Consider the following 18,106-nt stretch of genomic DNA (forward strand, 5'->3'; position numbering starts at 1 on the left):
TCTAGGGACCGTTCGAGTCAAATATATATATATATATATATATATATATATATATATATATATATATATTAGGGACCAAGCACGCATATTACCCCAAACCATAAGGATTATTCATGTAATTTACCCAAAATTTAAACTAAGAATCACATTTTTTTGAAAAACACATAAATCAAAGTTTATAGTTTAATAAAAAATAAATAAAACATTGGCTAAAATTTCCCAAAAAACGTGGATCCGGCGTATACTTTCATTATTGTTGTCATACCTAACGATTAACGGAGATTAACGGAAAATTCAGTTTTAAGACATTTCATCCGTTTCTTTCTCTCGCCCTCTCGCTATCCATCTGACTTGTCATTGACGTCGATGACTACCACGATCACCGCGACTTTCACAACGATAATAATAAGTTTGGTAGATAAATCCCTCACCTCAGATTCATCAAATCTTGGAGCTTAATTTAGGGTTTGATCCAAGCCAAATGGGGTTCATCCTGTTCGCCGGGAGACTTCTCTTTGCTTCTCTCTTCATACTATCTGCTTATCAACTGTATATACTTTGATCTCTTTTTTTTTCCCACAGATCTGTTTCATATCAACTATAAGCTTGTTAATTGCTTCATTAGTTTCTTCTCCTGCTTAATATGCTTTTCTATTCAATTTTATTATTCTCTGAAATTCACTTAATAAATCGGTGTTCTATGGAGAAATAATGTGCTAGATTTTGACATTTAAATGGCTAATTGAGTTGAGCTGGTTTACGATGTTGAGTTAACGCAAAAAGGACGCGTAGAACAGATCTAATTCATATTGACTTCTAGCTTAGTAACTGCTTAATTACTTTAATTCTCTCGTTTACTGCTGTTACATATGCTGTAGCTTCAGTTTTCCTAATAAACTGGAGTTGCGATGCGTACTTAAACCGAAGAAAATGGAGAAATAATGTGCTAGATTTTGGGATTTAGATGGAAAATTATGTTGAATAGGTGATTAAACCATATCCAACCATCACATTGTTGCAAAATGCAAAAAGAAAATTATTTGTCGCTGATCAATTTTCTTAAATAAAATTAGATTTTGCAATTGTGATATGTATATGGCTTCATCTTTTTAGGTATCATGAATATGGAACAGATGGAGGGCCAGCTGTAAAGGTTCTTGAACCGAAACTTGATGTGTTCACTAAATTGATTGCTTCTAAAGCCGGCATACAAATTCCTGAAATTGATGTAAGCATCTCTCTGTCTTTGTCCTTGATTATGTTATGCATTTATCCATGAGATGTTAAAGTTGCTTTTTCCTTCAATACTCAACACCCATTAATTGCATATTCATTTACATTCATAATACTAAGATTCACAAGATGGAAACTTAAAGTTAACACTAGGTATTTTATATATATTCCAAAGTTAATTTGGTTTGTGTTGAACTTGAACAGACAAAACATGTAGTTGCAGCAGTGATTGTTCTTAAAGGCTTTGGTGGAGTTGGCTTCATATTTGGTAGCTATGCTGGTGCCATTTTGCTGGTAATTAATTAATTAACCATATATAATTTCATTAACTAATGTCACCTGTATATATTGAATGTAATTAATTCTTAAGTTTCTTTGATATATCATCCACAGGTTCTGCATCAGCTTGTTTTTACACCTATATTGTATGATTTCTACAACTATGATGTTGAAGACGCAGAATTCGGTCAACTTTTTACTAAATTCACACAGGTTGGTTAGCTTGATTCCCATTTTAGCAATGAAATTTGTGCTTTTTAATTTATAATGGTTTAATTTTGGAAACAGAATATGGCTTTGCTTGGAGCTTTATTATATTTCATAGGAATGAAACACTCGATATCATTGCGTCAACAAAGAAAGGTTCCCAAGACAAAAACAGGCTAATCACTCCTTAGATACATAAGAATCCCTTAATCTTGTCTATTTGTATTTGTAATTTTTTTTATAGGGACTACATTAGTTGGGGTTCATTTTTTCTTATTTAAACTTGATACCCTTTTAATATCAGGTTGATTATTCATTGATGTATCAAATTAACTCTTCGACTGATAGTATTGTATGGTGACTTGAGATATTTCATATCTGTTTGTCTGTGTACTGTTGCAAGTAAAACGTTTTCTTAATGTTAAGAAACTATAATTCCATTACATTGGCTAAAGTTAATAACAACATAATCGAAAGATATTAGTAGAAGAACTATATTTAGTTGTTGAAGGACTAAAATGACAGTTAATTATAAAGCATGGGTGTTCATGGTTGGAATCGGCTCCTTTGGAATTTTTTGAATATACATGTAATCATATGGTATAAAATTAAAAGCTTACAAATGTTTTGCGAGTTACTTACAGCAAAATCCTGTATCATAAGTATCTGTATGAACCTAAGAAAATTTCAGAGTGTGGGCAAAAGAACATTTTTTCAACAACCGGCTACTCATAATGGTACCGGGAAAAATTACAAAAGACCTTTAAAAGTTTATCTAAATATATCTATTATGATATATGTCATTTTTCTTTCATCGTATTAGTTAACAATAATAATCAACAATAAGTGTTTTATAATGAATAATAATAATAATAATAATAAGTGGTTATAAAATCTTTGTGTATAAATGGTCTTTTATTACTTTGTAATAATAATAAGTGACTCTAAAATTAATTACCAATAATAATAATTAATAATAACATAATATTTATAATTATATTACATTACCTTACGGACAATGATTGAAATTTCAAATAAGTAAAATTTAAATTAATGAATTATAACGATAATTACAAGGTAATACTAAATTGAGAATAATATAGTGTTATTCACAATTGAGTAATGTGATTGCAATAGCTGCTTATTTTATTACATCGTTTAAATTAGTTATAATTTTAAATCATTTTAGTATAGAAATTATTATTTATAGTTAATGCGAATGACATAGTAATTTTATGCAACCTAATTTTTTAAAAAATATTTTTAGTACATAATTAGAACAATTATTTGATGTTAATACTAATGACACAATCACTTTCAACATATATATATATATATATATATATATATATATATATATATATATATATATATATGCATGTGTGTGTGTTTTTTTTTGTGTGTGTGTGTGTGTGTGTGGGGGGGGGGGGGGGGGGGGGTAAGAGTTGTAAACGAACCAAACGAATATGAATAAATGTTTGTTCATATTTTTTCGTTTTAGTTAACCAAACAAATGAACAAATACAAATGGATAAACGAACGAGTTTTCTTATTCATGTCCGTTCGTTTAAAAAATTACATTTTTCACGTTCGTTTGTTTTATGTTCGTTAACTTGCTAACGAACAAATACAAACAAACATAATTGAACACATATGAACATATAATATAATAATATAATAAAAGACAATTGAATATATATGAACATAAATAACTTTAAACGAGCGAATATAAACGACAACATGAATGAACGTTCATGGAGATAAATGAACGAACTAGACCATTGTTCATATTCATACGTTTAACTAAATGAACGAAAATTAATGTTCATGTTCATTCATTTATTAAATAAACGAACTTACCACCGAACGGTTCACGAACGGTTTGTTGAACGTTCGGTTTATATATAGCCTTATATGGGGTTATTCATGGATTAGTTAAACATGCTTATACTTTGTGTCTATGTTATTCTTGGATAAGTTTGAATAAAATTATTCCTTTAAAGATCTAAAGAAGTTGAATTGAAAACTTAACAAATAACATATAAATATATTGAATAAACCCAAGACAAGGGCTAAAACTGTTAGTTATTTTACCAAAAGGGTGTGTATTATAAAAACATTTACCAAATAAGGAGTATTTGTAATTTAATCTCAGAAAATCGGGTTACTGATTCCTCAATCCTGCGCCTACACAATCCAAAAACCCAACACTCCCAGACGCCGTCTCCATCTCCGGCCACACCAGACGCCGACATCTCCATTAAGGTTCGGATTTGAACTTTTATTTTCGATTTCTTTCACGATTAGGGCTCATTCACAGTGTTTCTATTTCTGTTTGAATACGATTTTTGATATGCATGATGGAGAAGAAGAACCTGATTGTCTGTTACTCTTTTATTATAATATGCGATTTTTATAACTTATAAGTTTTTCTGATTTTTGATATGGATAATGGAGGAGAAGAACATGATGGTCTGTTTATGTTTTTTAATTATAAGAGTGAGAGCTCTAAGTTTCCAATTAGGGTTTCTATGTTTACATTTTCATAATCGTTGTTAAAAGCTTTTCTATCTGCACGTATTTTAGGTCATAAAAATTCCTTTAAATTTGTAGCGTTATTAATAAGTTGGTTTGTTCAAAGTTCTTTCTCGAATATCTGGTTTAGTTCTTTGCTTCGCTTGTAAAACAATGTTTATGGTTTTGGAGATTAACAAAAAGAAAAAAATCAAGTTGCCATATTTTGAGAGAATGTTAGATGTCTGCATTTCCACGTTCAATTCATCGTTCTCAAATCATATATACTAATAAAAAACGGTATTAAAAATATACATAAATAACAACCATATCCATATGCATGGTTAATCTCTTTAAAGATATCAGAGCTGCTTTATACCATATCAAAATGACAAGCTTCATGAAGGCAAGGTGAAGAACAGCCATGGATTGATTACTGATTACTCAACACTTTTCTGTATTGTGGATCAAACATAGAATTAAGAATGGGAGAGGGATTACAAAAGTTAATAGATTCAAAAAATTGTCGTTTTCTGTCTTATGAATTTATCTCCTCCAATTTCGTGCTCTTTGACTGTTTTATGACTGTGTTACATGTTAGAAATAAGAATGACAGTAGATTTTTAACTGAATTGTATGCTACTGTGTTTTTTATGAACTTATGTGATGCCTTGATACATATTAGCCTTGTGATCCATTTGCAAAATTGGTTTCAATTTGTTTGATTGATGTTCTCTTGTGTGGTGTGTTTGCAGATTAAAAAATGGGGGAGAAGAAAAAAAGTGCCACTATTTTCATACGCCTAGTTTCTGCTGCAGGGACAGGTTTCTTCTATGTTAAGAAGAAGAACCCGAGGAAGATACAGACAAAGCTTGAATTCCGAAAGTATGATCCTCGTGTTAATCGCCATGTCCTCTTCACTGAAGCCAAGATGAAGTAGTTAAAAGCTTTAATAGATGATAAGTTTCAGAAAACACCCTTCCCTTTTCATATCCCATCTTACTGTTGAAACTTCTTTGTCATTCCATAACAAGAAGTATGCTTTGTATGTGGCTTCTTTATGTTTCCTGTAACACTCTTGAGTACTTTAATCTGTGATAGAAATTTGTTCTGTTGATTTATCCATCTTTTATACTACTAGTCTTTTCTTTTCATTTATGTTCTCATTCCAAGGCTTTGGAGGGCTGGTTTATTATGGTGGATAGCGTTTATCATTAGACCGGAGGGTGTAGGTGGGAAACTCCTCTCATTTTTTGTGGGCCACATCACCCTTTCCTTCACCTAAACCAAGGAATAGGTATTTGTTTTTTTTTTTTAAATAAAAGTAGTTCTTTTTTTATGATTTATAATTTTTAAATTAATAATAAACATAAAAATTAATTAAAAATAAAAAACATTTCATTAATTAAAATAAAAATTACATTAAATTTAATATTTAAATAAGTAGAAAGTTAAAAAATTAAAAAAAAAACACACAAACAAAAAATCAAACAACCCACAACATAGAAAATATAATTAATATCCTAATTAAAAAAACCAAAATAAATCACTCAGAATCATTGTCATTGACCTTAGTGTCTTCATCATTTTCCTAAACGTCACTTTCGTCATCGGAATCTTCGTTCTCAAAGAACATATCAGTATCCTCGTCTGATTCGTTAAACAAATCATCGTGATAATACTTATTGGCGGCTGAATATGAACCCTATAAACGTGCTCTACCAAATTAGTACGAAAGGCATGATGAATTTGCGATTGTATATTTCTCTTCTATTTGCCCTATACTATTGTAGTCTTCTATAAGATGATCGTGTCCGGTTTTGTGATTTCAATGCAACTGCGGGTTTCTTGGTTTAGATCGTGCACGTAATGTTTCGCCTTGTCGGTTTTAAAAGTATGCAACTGTTTTCGTCATGACGGAACCGATAAACTTAGCCTCCTCTTGAGCCGTCAAATCGGATGATGACATTTTGATTAATATTTTTTGAAGAGAGTAAGATATGGGTTAAAAAAATGTTGGGTGTTGTGGTATCTATAGTGAGAGAATAGGAATATATATATATATATATATATATATATATATATATATATATATATATATATATATATATATATATATATATATATATATAGAGAGAGAGAGAGAGAGAGAGAGCCGTTGGAACAAACAAATAAATAAATAAACAACCAATCGGAGGAGTGAGAACGCGACAACCCCACCCCCACCTCCTTCCCCGCGCTCGCCTTCCCGCACCGCCGGTGCGGTGTTCATCGGAGCGGGAAAGGTCCCGCTCCCGGCTCTGTCCGGTCTTATATAGGGTAGTGGTCGAATAAAAAGGGCAGAGGGATTTTGATATTTGATACATTTGTATTGGCTCAAACCTTGTGGTTGTGAGAGAGGGAGATTCCCTTGAATTAGGTCATGTAGTCCATGTTCATTACATCACTAAGCAATATCATTGTCTTCCCTTAATAAGTATCTTTAAACCCTAATTTCTATTTCTCATTACCCACAACTCAAAACCAATATAACAATAACAAGTGATTAAGAGAACTTTTTACACTTTGAAAGGCAAGTAGTGGTCTTTAGGAGAAAGGCTTACAGATCAGGAAGTGCAACATCAATCGATCATAGGTTAAGTTTACACATTCAACAAAATCTGTAAAACTTTATATTCCCAAACCACACAATAATCAATCATAAGTTAAGTTTACAAATCCACAACAAACAAAAGAGGAAAAAGAAGCAATCTTCACTCATTTCCAGCAACCAATCTTTGCATAAATAACAATAAAAAGAACAAAAATTTCCCAGAAACAGAGTCAAAATTCATAGCTATCAAACACTCTATGAAGATGATCAAGACTCAGGTGCTCGTCTTCATATTCAATATCTGAAGCAGTGACCATAATATATCCACCCGATGTATGTTTCTGTTATTCTCGCACTATAAAAAAAACATAATATTCACAACATTAGTCCCTTGACTTTTTTTTTTAACAAAAAAGTCCAAGCAAGCCTTGGGTCAGGAATGGATGTACCTCAACAACAAAACACATCCGGGTTTTTTCGCCATAGACATCAGTCACACCTTTTAAAATGGTCAAACCCAAGCTCCTAATTGCTTCTGTCATCTCAAGAAAATCAACACATTCATCGCACATCATCTGCATATACAAAACAAAATGTCGACAAAACATTAGGAAAAAAAAAAAAAAAACATTTCAGGGTTTTTATTGCTTTTTGTACCTCTATCAGCATTTGCCCATCAACACCAATATTTTCCACAATTATCGGACACAGTTTCACGTCATTCCCTACTTCCATCGCCCAACTCGAACCCTGCCTTTCCTTTCCAACCAACTGCAGAATCACAAATTCCAATCAACATTCTAAAGACCGGAACCGGAATCAGAATTTGAAGTTTTGAACCACGGCATAACATAACACGTAGTATTCAAACAATCACCTCGAAGTCAGCAGATTTGTTGATTTTACAAGTACGCTTGGTGACACATTGCATGAAAAGCATATGCTTTATTGTTTCTTCCAAAAGCGAATCAATACTACACTGCAACAAACACAAATTACTCTTCTCAACTCAAATCTTAACGAAGGAAAAACCAGACAAGAGTATTTTACAAGTGAACAACAGCAAGAGTATTACCTTTGATCCATTAGGAACAAGCTTCCTGAGTTCCTTAACACGATCTTGAATCATCTGTCTATCTCTAGGCCGAGGTCTGGCTCGTTTTTTCCCAACCTTAACCACCTGTTCATGTGACCCCTTTGCTTCCATGTCAATTGAGTAACAACCTGAACCACTGGTTGATTTGCCTTTAGCAACAACTGCTTCCAAAAGATGTTGAGAGGCAGATATTTTGCTACTGCTTGTTTCTTCAGGCATCTTGTCAACAGTTAGAGTCTCGGTTGTTGTTGTCACCATGTCCCAATTGAAACTATGTTTCTGCTTACAAAATGTGGGTCCCAGTGCTTCGTATAACTCGCATCCAGCAGGAAACTTGAGTGACTCTTCGGTTTTGGTTTCAGAAGTTGTGGACATGAATAGGTTTTGATTTTGATCATTGCAGATGAAATCGGACATATTCCATCTGTTGTTCATTGTTATACTTCTATTGTGGTTGTTTACGTGCTCTGAGTTTGTAGATAATTCTGTCTGGAAGGAAAAAGATTACATGGTATAAGAAATGATGTTTGCAAGTTGCAACACATTTGTAAAAAAGGACTTAATGAGGAAAGGAAAGCCTCATTGTGTTAAGTGAAAAAGAAACAACACTATAATAATATTAGGGGGAGATTAGAGAAAGAATGATATACCACACAAGGAGAAGAATCAGTAGATGTAGACACTGTTAAAGAAGTTTGTAGGTGGGAAAAGGAAAAGATCTCTTTAATATGGTTCATGAGCTTCAAATCCTCAGCCATCTGTGCATTTGAAATAACACAATATGAATATAATGCGACTTTTTTTTTTTTTTTTTTTTTTCTAAGAAAATAAATACACAGTGAGGTGAGATTGAAGTTGACTTACAGTTTTTAAAGAGCCAAGTTGTATGACCCCAAATGGAGCAACAGCCATCACAGCAAAAGTCTACATAACACAAAAACACCCAAACACATATCATTTAATCAACTCCATTAAATCTTTGTTGCAAAATATATTGCTTTATTTTTAATTACCATAGCTGATTTTTATATGTGACGTACCCTGATCCCGGATGTAAACTGAGTTTTCCATTCATCAAAATGCTGAAAATTAACACAAATTTTTATATTAAGTCACAACTTTTTATGGTCTACATAAAAGGTTAAAATACGTTAAAAATCCGAGTTATTTCTCACCCTGTCTAAAGAATTCGGGCTGTTGACAAGTTGATGCCCGGATTTCCATACATGTTTACCTGTAGCTGCAACCTGCCCGATGATTCTGCCCAACAAAGAAAGTACAAAAATAAACGTATTATGGTTTATGAATATGATTAATAAATGATAGTGATACAATGTATGCGTAAATATAATATTTACTAACTTACCCTTCTCCAATGGAATATACGCTATAAGACATCTTTAAGATTTCTAATTCAACAAGATTATCCGCATAACTGTCGTCGTCCTTGTTGCAATACACATCTTCGCATGTCAAAATCCTACAATTTTTTTTTTCACAAATTGGTAAGTTTTTCAGCTAAAATTACGTATTTGCCCATCTTCTTGCAGAAAAGTAAGATTGAAGGGTGTTTTAGGTATTTAACAGAAGTTTAGAATATTGAACTACAAGGTCGGAGAGCCTATGATTGATACTGATTGACTTTTGGAGAGCCATTATTTTTGAGAAAAATCCAAATCTAAGCAAAATACTATATACAATTGTACATATTTCAAATCAAAATTTGACAAAAATATAACACTAAAGTAGAAGAAACAATCTTACGTTTGATCTCCATGGTTGAGTTTCCAAAAAGCAGCATACTTCCAGTCACTGTTAACACACAGATTCTTCAGCTCTTGGTGTAATTCCACACCACCCATCATCATCATCATCTTCTTCTTCCTCACTATGTTAATGTACACTAAAGACCCCTACCCCCCAACACAAACTAAATTGACTTTTTTACCCCTTTGCGGATTCTAACTACCCCTGTAAGAACCTCTACCTGCCTGTTTCCTCCGAAGCCCTGCACGCCGTTTTATCGGTGGCCCAACTGTGGGAGGAAGAAGGCTACCCAATCCCATCTTCTCCCCAAATCACTCCAAACCCTAACCCTAACTCACTAATTCAACACCAAATCTGCAAGATCACCTTCCAAAATATCAATATTTGAAGAGATTATAAAACAATTCAGCAACTTCAACATCAACTTCCAAGAATCTTGAACCCAATTCAATGTAATCAATCAATCAATCAATCACCAAGAAATCTTTGATGGGTGTTTTTCTATTTTAACTAATATCAGACGACATGGATGAAAATAACATAAAAATGGAAGCTTTTCATGAAAGTTTGCTTTAATTTCAGTAAAAGAAACAACTTCACAGAGACAAAGAAAAAGGTGTGTGTTTCAGTTTGTGGGTTTTCTCATCTTTCAAACTTCTGTTTATAGGAGGGCGGCTTTATTTTCTATGGCAAATGTTACAACCCACAGCCCTCTACTTTAAAGAGTTGCTAAATTGGCACTATAAGTGAAAACCATCTTTGCTAATTGGTCCATATCATTTTTGGGAGTTATGGTTAGCTTTTTATAGATATAGCCCAATTTGATATGGCGAACAGAACACCAATGATTCTTATAGCTAAAAGCTATAACACCAACAAAACACAACCCAACCCCATTGCTATCTTGTCATTATGTTTCATGATAACTATTGATGTATAATCAATGATATATGTTATTGTATGTTTTTTCGGTCAATTTAAAATACAATAAGTTTGAAATTACTTTGTGATTCGTATCACAAAAAAGAGAATTAGCCAAGTCAAGATTTGGGGGTTTATTTTGACTTGATTGATTTCAGAACGTTAACTTTAATATTTCAATAATAAATTATACAATATATTTGTTAACCATTTAGGCTGTTTAGGATTCCTTATTTTACTTGATAAACACTTTTTGATAAAATCAAAAGTGATTATTAGTTTATATACGACTAAACGAGTTTTTAATGAAAGTGTTTGTAATAGTTTATATGATCATAAAATATTACAAGTTAGTAAGTTTTTTTAATTGTTTGGATTAGTTTATATATATATATATATATATATATATATATATATATATATATATATATATATATATATATATATATAAAAGTCTTTATTTAGTATTTTTACATACAATAGTTTATATAAAAATATTAAGTTATAAGCAAACGTAACAATGATTAATGTAGCCAAAATTCCTAATTACTTCTCAATTAATAGCAAAATTTTTGCAAATTGCCAAAAATAACCATGAAAAAAATGCCTACTGTTTCCTAAGTTGTCTACAATTTGGACGTTTAGTATAATTTTTTTTCTTCATTTTTGTTAATGAAACCGTAGGTATTGAAATAACTGTACGTATGCTTTGTATAAACTATGGTATCTCAAATCGTAGGTATTGAAATAAAAAATCAATAGAAAACCGTAGGTACTGGAAATCGCTTACGGTGTACAAGTACTTAATGAACAACTAAGAACGTGTATACTGAAGGCGATACCTACGGTTTCCCTTTTTTGCGTTTTTTTTTTTTCTAAAAAGAATTATACCATTGGTAATAGATTTCATACTATACAACAAAAAAACGAAAGAAAAAAAAACGGAAGAATACGAGAAAATACTTGGTTGTTGTTGGAGTCGTTCGTTGAGAGAGTTTCTTTAGTTTTGGAACATGGAAAATGACCTTGAATGAAATTTTCAACTTCATATATTTTAGGCTAATGGATCGTCAAACAGTAGACGGATTTTGAAACAATAGCTTATTTATCCAAATAGTAGTTCATTTAAAATATTTTTTGGATCAAACGGTAGGTTTCTAAGAAAATTATAGTTTTCCTTAATTAACTACTATTTCCTTTGTTATTTTTTATTAAAGGCTAATTTTTGGCTATTAAATGAAAAATAATTAGGAAGTATGATTATGTTTGTAATTTTCTCTAAGCAAAAAGGGTTAGGTTTTAGTGGAGGTATTATAATCTTTTAATCTTTATAAGTCATAAGCTCTTTTGAAAAGTAAAATAATATGACTTATAAAAAATGATTTTTTGAGGGTGGTAAAAAAATATTTTTAAAAGATGTTTATTAGCTTTCCAAATATATATATATTTTTTTTTCTAGATTTTCATATTTTTCAAAAGTCTAATAAATCAATACATTTTATGTAACATCTTACATGAAATGATAAATTCACTCTTTTAAATGGTTATAAAGTATATTACATTGATGGTTATATGGTGAAGCTATTTTACACTTAGCCATTTACTTGATACATTTTAACTAGGGATCACCCACCTTATTATTGTGTTTTTCAACGTTCCTGTCCACATCAAATCACGTTATATATGCTTTTAAATAGTAGGGAAATCTCCAATAAAGTCCTAAAATTTTGATCCGGTTTACGTTTTAATCCTAAACTAATTTTTGTTTACGAAAAAATCCTAAAAACCGGCAAAAGTATGCATTTTGACCCCTTTTGACCGGTTGGAACCGACAACAAATTAATTTTGGACTATTTCATAAACTAACCTAAAATATTGGGACTATTTCACAAAATAACCTAAAATATTGGGATTTTTTCTGCAATATATATATATATATATATATATATATATATATATATATTATGACTTTTCTGCAAATAAAAACTTTATTATTATTATTATTATTATTATTATTATTATTATAAACAAGTATACTAATTTTTAAATTCATTATTATTAATATTTTTAATAATACATATAAATATACTTAAATAAAAATATATTACAGAAATTATTTAAAGGTGAAGGTGGTGGTGATGGTAATGCTTTAAGCATTGAAATCATGCTTGTATGTCCTCACTATGTATATGATTATTTCACATTTCTTATTATTGTTTTTAATTCAAAATATTAACACTTAATAATTTAAAAGAAGTTGCTTATTTGTAAAATTGTGTATAAATAGTTTAAGATAAAAGGATTTCTCACTTTGTATATAAAATTTCTTAAGGTAGAATGGTTTCTTTCAAATCCAACAGATCCACAATAAATATTTACATTGGTGACCCATATCAAAATTCGAAAATATTAATTAAAATATCTTATTTAATAGAAAGTAATATGATTTGTTTTGCTTTATCACACTATATCTGCTATGTTTTCAAAAAAAACCACAAGGATAAAGTAATGAAAAAGAGCAACACACATTTTGGTAATTCAAAAATACTTACACACAAAACATACACGCATATCACGTGCTCACTATTTGTAAACAATTTGAAAAATCAGTAACTTCTTTTAAATTGTTAAATGTTAATATTCTGAATAAATAACAATAATAACAAATGTGAAATGACGATATTAAAAGTTAGAATATACAAAGAGACATTCATGATTTTAAAGCTTAAAGCATTACCATCCGCTCAACCTTCATCTTTATAAAATATCTTTAATATTTTTTTAATTTAAATGTATTTATATGTATTATTAATAATATTAATAATAACAAATTTAAAAAATAGTATACTTATTTATATTTTTAATATAATAATAATAATAAAGTTTTTGTTTGCAGAAAAACCCTAATATTTTGGGTCTATTTATGAAATAGTCCTAAATTAATTAGTTACTGGTTCCAACCAGTCAAAAAGGGTCAAAATGCAAACTTTTGCCAGTTTTTGGAACTTTTTCGTAAACAAAAATTAATTTAGGACTAAAACATAAACCGCGCTAAAATTTTAGGACTTTATTGGAGATTTCCCTAAATAGTAAGAATATATTACTCATATATCGGCTAAACTAATATGTACATTGAGATACTAAAAATAAAACCAATAATACAAGAAAAATAACTACGAAATGAATCAAATTAATGTCAAAATAATTGACAAAAAGCAGACTACGTAGATGAAAAAAAAAAAAAAATAAATAAATAAAAATAAAACTAAAAATAAAAATGATGCCATAAAGTCATAAACCGATACAGATAAATGGAAAGCATTAGGTTTATCTAATTGTGATTGTCAATGATCAGTAATCATTGTTTAAGATTATGGGTTTTCCCTTTTTTCCATATAGAAAGAAAATGCATGAAGTCACGACAAATTTACCAAAGAAAATCAAATATGGTTTTAAAAGCGAAACGAAATGATTATATATGTAAGCTTTAATCATGCATTGTTTAAGTACATTTTTTTATTAAATATAAAATTTACTGGAGAGATATTATATGAAAAAATATTGATTACTGGTTATTTTTTATATAGTTATCAAATTCAGGAATGGTAACGGGGGCAAATGGGACGGGGAGTTCATCCTCCGCCCCCGTCCCCGGAATTTTCCTGTTCCCCTATCCCCACCCCTGCCCCAAAAATGTTCAGCCTTCCTACCTCCGCCCCTGCCCCCGATTGATTTCAGACTGCTTTTGTTTGGGCTAAAAGAAGTTATTATTTAAACTAAAAGAAACTATTTTTTAAGTAACAAATAATTATTTATAGCAGAATGTTAGATGTTAAAAATAAAAAAAGTTATGGAATCTTAAAAACATTATACTAACAACTTAAAAATATGTTTTTTGATTAATTTTGAAAGCTCAAAATCATGTTATTGTTTATTGTATTTATATAATTAATATATGTGTAATTTATTAACGGGGACCCAATGGGGGTTTCGGGGCGGGATTGCCTATCCCCGCCCACGCCCTCGAAATTAAAACAGGGGTTAACATTTCCCCCGCTCCCGATTTTTTTTTTTTTTTTTTAAATTCCCCCAAATGAGACGGGGACCCCACGGGAACGGGGTCCCACAGGACTTTTTGACATCTCTAATCAAATTGTTTTGTTAAATTATTCGGATCTTAATTAAGTTTTTTTAACTAAGTCATTGAAAAAAAAAAACAACCAGGTAGATCGATTTTTTGTCGTTTTCTATTATCAGTTTTTATTTTATAAAAAAAAATCATTAAAATATCATATAGAAGAAAGATTGTTACTATTGTAAACTAATAATCATCTAGAAAACCAAAATGTTTATAGTGAGTTCACGTATGTGACCTTCAACCAAATGTTAGAAAGTTCAAATATTGGTGGAGACACAAACAATATAGTTTTTGGCAAAATTATAAAATTGGTCTTTGTGGTTTTTCAAAAACTGTGGATATAGTCCAAAATGTTTTCAACTTTGTAACGTTCGTGTTCTAGACTAAGCATTAACGTGATGATGTAATAGTTAGGGTCAACAATTGTAACTCACTTTGAAGTAATAAAGTGAAATTACTTGAATATTATGTGAATTATGTGATTTTATGTACATTATACTTATTTATAAAATATAATAAATTAATAATGAAAATAAGCGTCAAAAATAAAAGTGTAGACAAACCCAATATCTATGAAGGAAGTGGTAGTGGTCGTGACAAGGATTCCGGAAATATAAAAAACGCCAAAGTCCGAGTTATAACGAAGCAGTTATGGCATGTCGAAGTTTTACGGCAAAACCGACACGACACCGGGAATCATAAAATGTGAATTTTTTATAAACTACTTTTTAGCCTTAGATATCTAAATGAAAGTTGTAGTATATATTAAACCGAGAGCGTGCTTAAAAAGAACGTCAAAATCTAACTTCGTATGATGAAGTTATGATTTTTCTAAGATTTTGCATAGCAATATACAACCCGAAATTCGAATTTCAGATCGATCAATTTTTAGCCGATACAACCTAAATGAGAATTTAATATCTCATTATATTGTTGAGTTTGTAATGCAAAATTGCTTCTTGGAAGCCTAATAAATAGCACCTCCCCCAATAAAGAATACCCAACCAGAAGTTGAGGAATGGTCATCCACCTTGGTTATCCAACTTGCATTCGAATGACCTTTTAAAACCAAAGGACTCCCCAAGTAACTCAAGCCATAATCCATGGTTCCTTTGAGATACTTAAACACTTTATTCACTACTTGCCAATGTTGAGCACTAGGATTACTAGTGTACCTGCTCAACTTGCCCACAACAAAAACAATATCAGGTCTGATACTTGTCATGGAATACATCAAGCTACCAATAGCCTAAGAGTATTCCAGTTGTGAAATGGGAACGCCATTATTTGACATTAATTTCACATTTGGATCCATATGAGTACTTAGAGGAGAACAATCACTAAAATTAAACCATTTGAGAATTTTCTCAATATAATGACTTTGAGTCATTACTGAACATTTGTGAATGGTCCTTTTGGGTTGCCTTCACCAAAGCAACTAGATAGGATGATTTATGAAGAAAGAGTTTATTATGATTTATTAATATATTATGAGAATAATATATTAAAAGAGAAATCATATAGTTTAATTAATAGTAAACAAGAATTAATTAAGAAATTAATTTTGTGGCTAAAAGAGATTAATTAAACTTAGGGGACTGATATTGTAATTATAAGATAATTGCATTGTGGGCTATGGATTCCTTTTGGGAAGGGGATTGGATGAAAATCTATGGGAAGCCCATATGATTGTCGTCCAAGGGCCTTATAGAAAGGTTCCATGGGTTGCTTAAAGCCTAAGTAGAGAATTAAGGTTGCTCCTGAAACCCTAACAGCCAACGCAAGTATAAATAGACCCATAGGGCTCCCAAAAACGTGGCTAAGAGTTCTCTAGCATATTTTGGACGTTTTTGGTGCTCCTCCCCTCTATCCAATATCACCCTCTTACTTGTGGTGTTTGTAAGCCAATAGAGGATTGATATTTGTGACTCTAAGCTCGAAGGAAAGTAGATTCAAGCATTCTTGAAGAGATTCAAGCCATTCTTGAAGAGGTAATCATCTAGATCTATTCTTATATGTTATTTTCGAAATATGTATGCTAGATCTAGGGTTCTTAAGTCATGGATGAATTGCATATACAATAGAGAAACCTAGATCCAAGCTTTAGGGTTTGCATGAGCACATAGGATGTTCTTTTGTATTAAACCCATCAGTGGTATCAAAGCCTTGATTGGTTTCTATTGTATTGATGTCTTGTATGTTCATCTTGCTGAAAATCGTTTTTTCTGCCCTCTGCCCGACATGACTCGGCGAGTCAGGGGATGAACTCGGCGAGTCCAGTCATGACTCGGCAAGCCCAGGGGTCAGACAGAGGATATTTCGAGATTTTGAGTTGTTTTGGCTTGGGATAATTACCAAAAACGTTTTTCATTAATAAAATCCGAATTTTATCAATATTTGGTGATTATCCTTACCAAAATAGAAGACAATTGTCAAAAATTAAGATAATTACTTGTTTTATAAGATAAATATTAATTGTAATTTTGTTTTGAATTATCTTGTAAGAAATTGAATTAGGTCAAATTTAGATAATTACCAATTATTTGATTAATTTAATTATTTGTAATTTGATCTAGATAGTTTTGAAAACTTTCAAAACTTATACTCAAGTTTTGGAATTTAAAACTTTTTTTTGATTAAAAGTTCATTTTGAAATATTTAAATTCTAAACCCTAATGTTTCAAAACTTACCCTTAAATTTTGGAATTTAAAATTTGATTAAAAGTTTATTTTTGAAATATTAAATTCTAAAACCCTAGTTATTTAAACGTTCAAATTACACCCTTATGGTTTTATTAAGCTAATTAAATGTATAATTAAAAGAGAGTTAATAAATCCAAAATGATATGGTTTATATTTAATTAAATTAAAAGTGTAATTTATTAAATTAGACGACCTAGTATTTTAAATGGTGTAAAATACACCCTATACTGTATATAAAATTAAAAATCTAATATTATATATGTATGAGTAAAGAGTCAGTCTTACCGTTAGTAGGCCTCATTCACGAAGCTGGTCTTTAAGGGTGTTTAAGGAAATTGCCTATAAAATGGCGATTAAATGGGTATCTACTCTTACCCACCGCACTCTTGACTAGTGGAGGGTCGTTAGCCGAACGGGTAGGATAGGACACAACTTTCCATTATAAGTATAATGAACTACGAAGTAACTAAACACTTTTATAAATTCCCAAATGTTAGTTACTTTAGGAAAATGTGGAATTGGTGCAAATCCATGAAATTGCACATCACACCCTTATTGGTCGATTAGTGGAGCGTGTGTGGTTAACCGACACACTAACATGGGACCAATGAAATATGGCAATGGGTAGCTTGATGTTTATCATAGATCAATGGAG

The 18,106-nt window shown here is 30.9% G+C and overlaps 3 protein-coding genes across 3 annotated transcripts; 2 read left to right on the forward strand and 1 right to left on the reverse strand.

The window, feature by feature from the left end:
* The first annotated feature begins 307 nt into the window (after positions 1-307).
* On the forward strand, positions 308-2,108 carry LOC145008117 (uncharacterized). The gene is made up of 5 exons (XM_078966734.1): positions 308-549; positions 1,114-1,228; positions 1,438-1,527; positions 1,627-1,725; positions 1,801-2,108. Exons 1-5 carry the CDS (start codon positions 482-484, stop codon positions 1,897-1,899), a joined length of 471 nt encoding a protein of 156 aa, XP_078822860.1. The 5' UTR covers positions 308-481; the 3' UTR covers positions 1,900-2,108.
* Positions 2,109-3,845: 1,737 nt separating this feature from the next.
* Positions 3,846-5,354, forward strand: LOC145008315 (uncharacterized). Its single transcript, XM_078966934.1, has 2 exons — positions 3,846-3,984; positions 4,989-5,354. Exon 2 carries the CDS (start codon positions 4,997-4,999, stop codon positions 5,171-5,173), a length of 177 nt encoding a protein of 58 aa, XP_078823060.1. The 5' UTR covers positions 3,846-3,984; positions 4,989-4,996; the 3' UTR covers positions 5,174-5,354.
* Positions 5,355-6,882: 1,528 nt separating this feature from the next.
* Positions 6,883-10,442, reverse strand: LOC145011206 (transcription factor EMB1444-like). Its single transcript, XM_078969869.1, has 11 exons — positions 9,687-10,442; positions 9,289-9,402; positions 9,098-9,182; positions 8,963-9,004; positions 8,787-8,846; positions 8,573-8,680; positions 7,902-8,411; positions 7,704-7,805; positions 7,484-7,597; positions 7,276-7,401; positions 6,883-7,181 (listed from the first exon to the last, which is right to left on the reverse strand). Exons 1-11 carry the CDS (start codon positions 9,794-9,796, stop codon positions 7,101-7,103), a joined length of 1,452 nt encoding a protein of 483 aa, XP_078825995.1. The 5' UTR covers positions 9,797-10,442; the 3' UTR covers positions 6,883-7,100.
* Positions 10,443-18,106: the final 7,664 nt, after the last annotated feature.

The sequence above is a fragment of the Lactuca saligna genome, chromosome 8, assembly GCF_052625555.1.
Source record: "Lactuca saligna cultivar CGN05327 chromosome 8, ASM5262555v1, whole genome shotgun sequence".
NCBI classification, from domain to species: domain Eukaryota; kingdom Viridiplantae; phylum Streptophyta; class Magnoliopsida; order Asterales; family Asteraceae; genus Lactuca; species Lactuca saligna.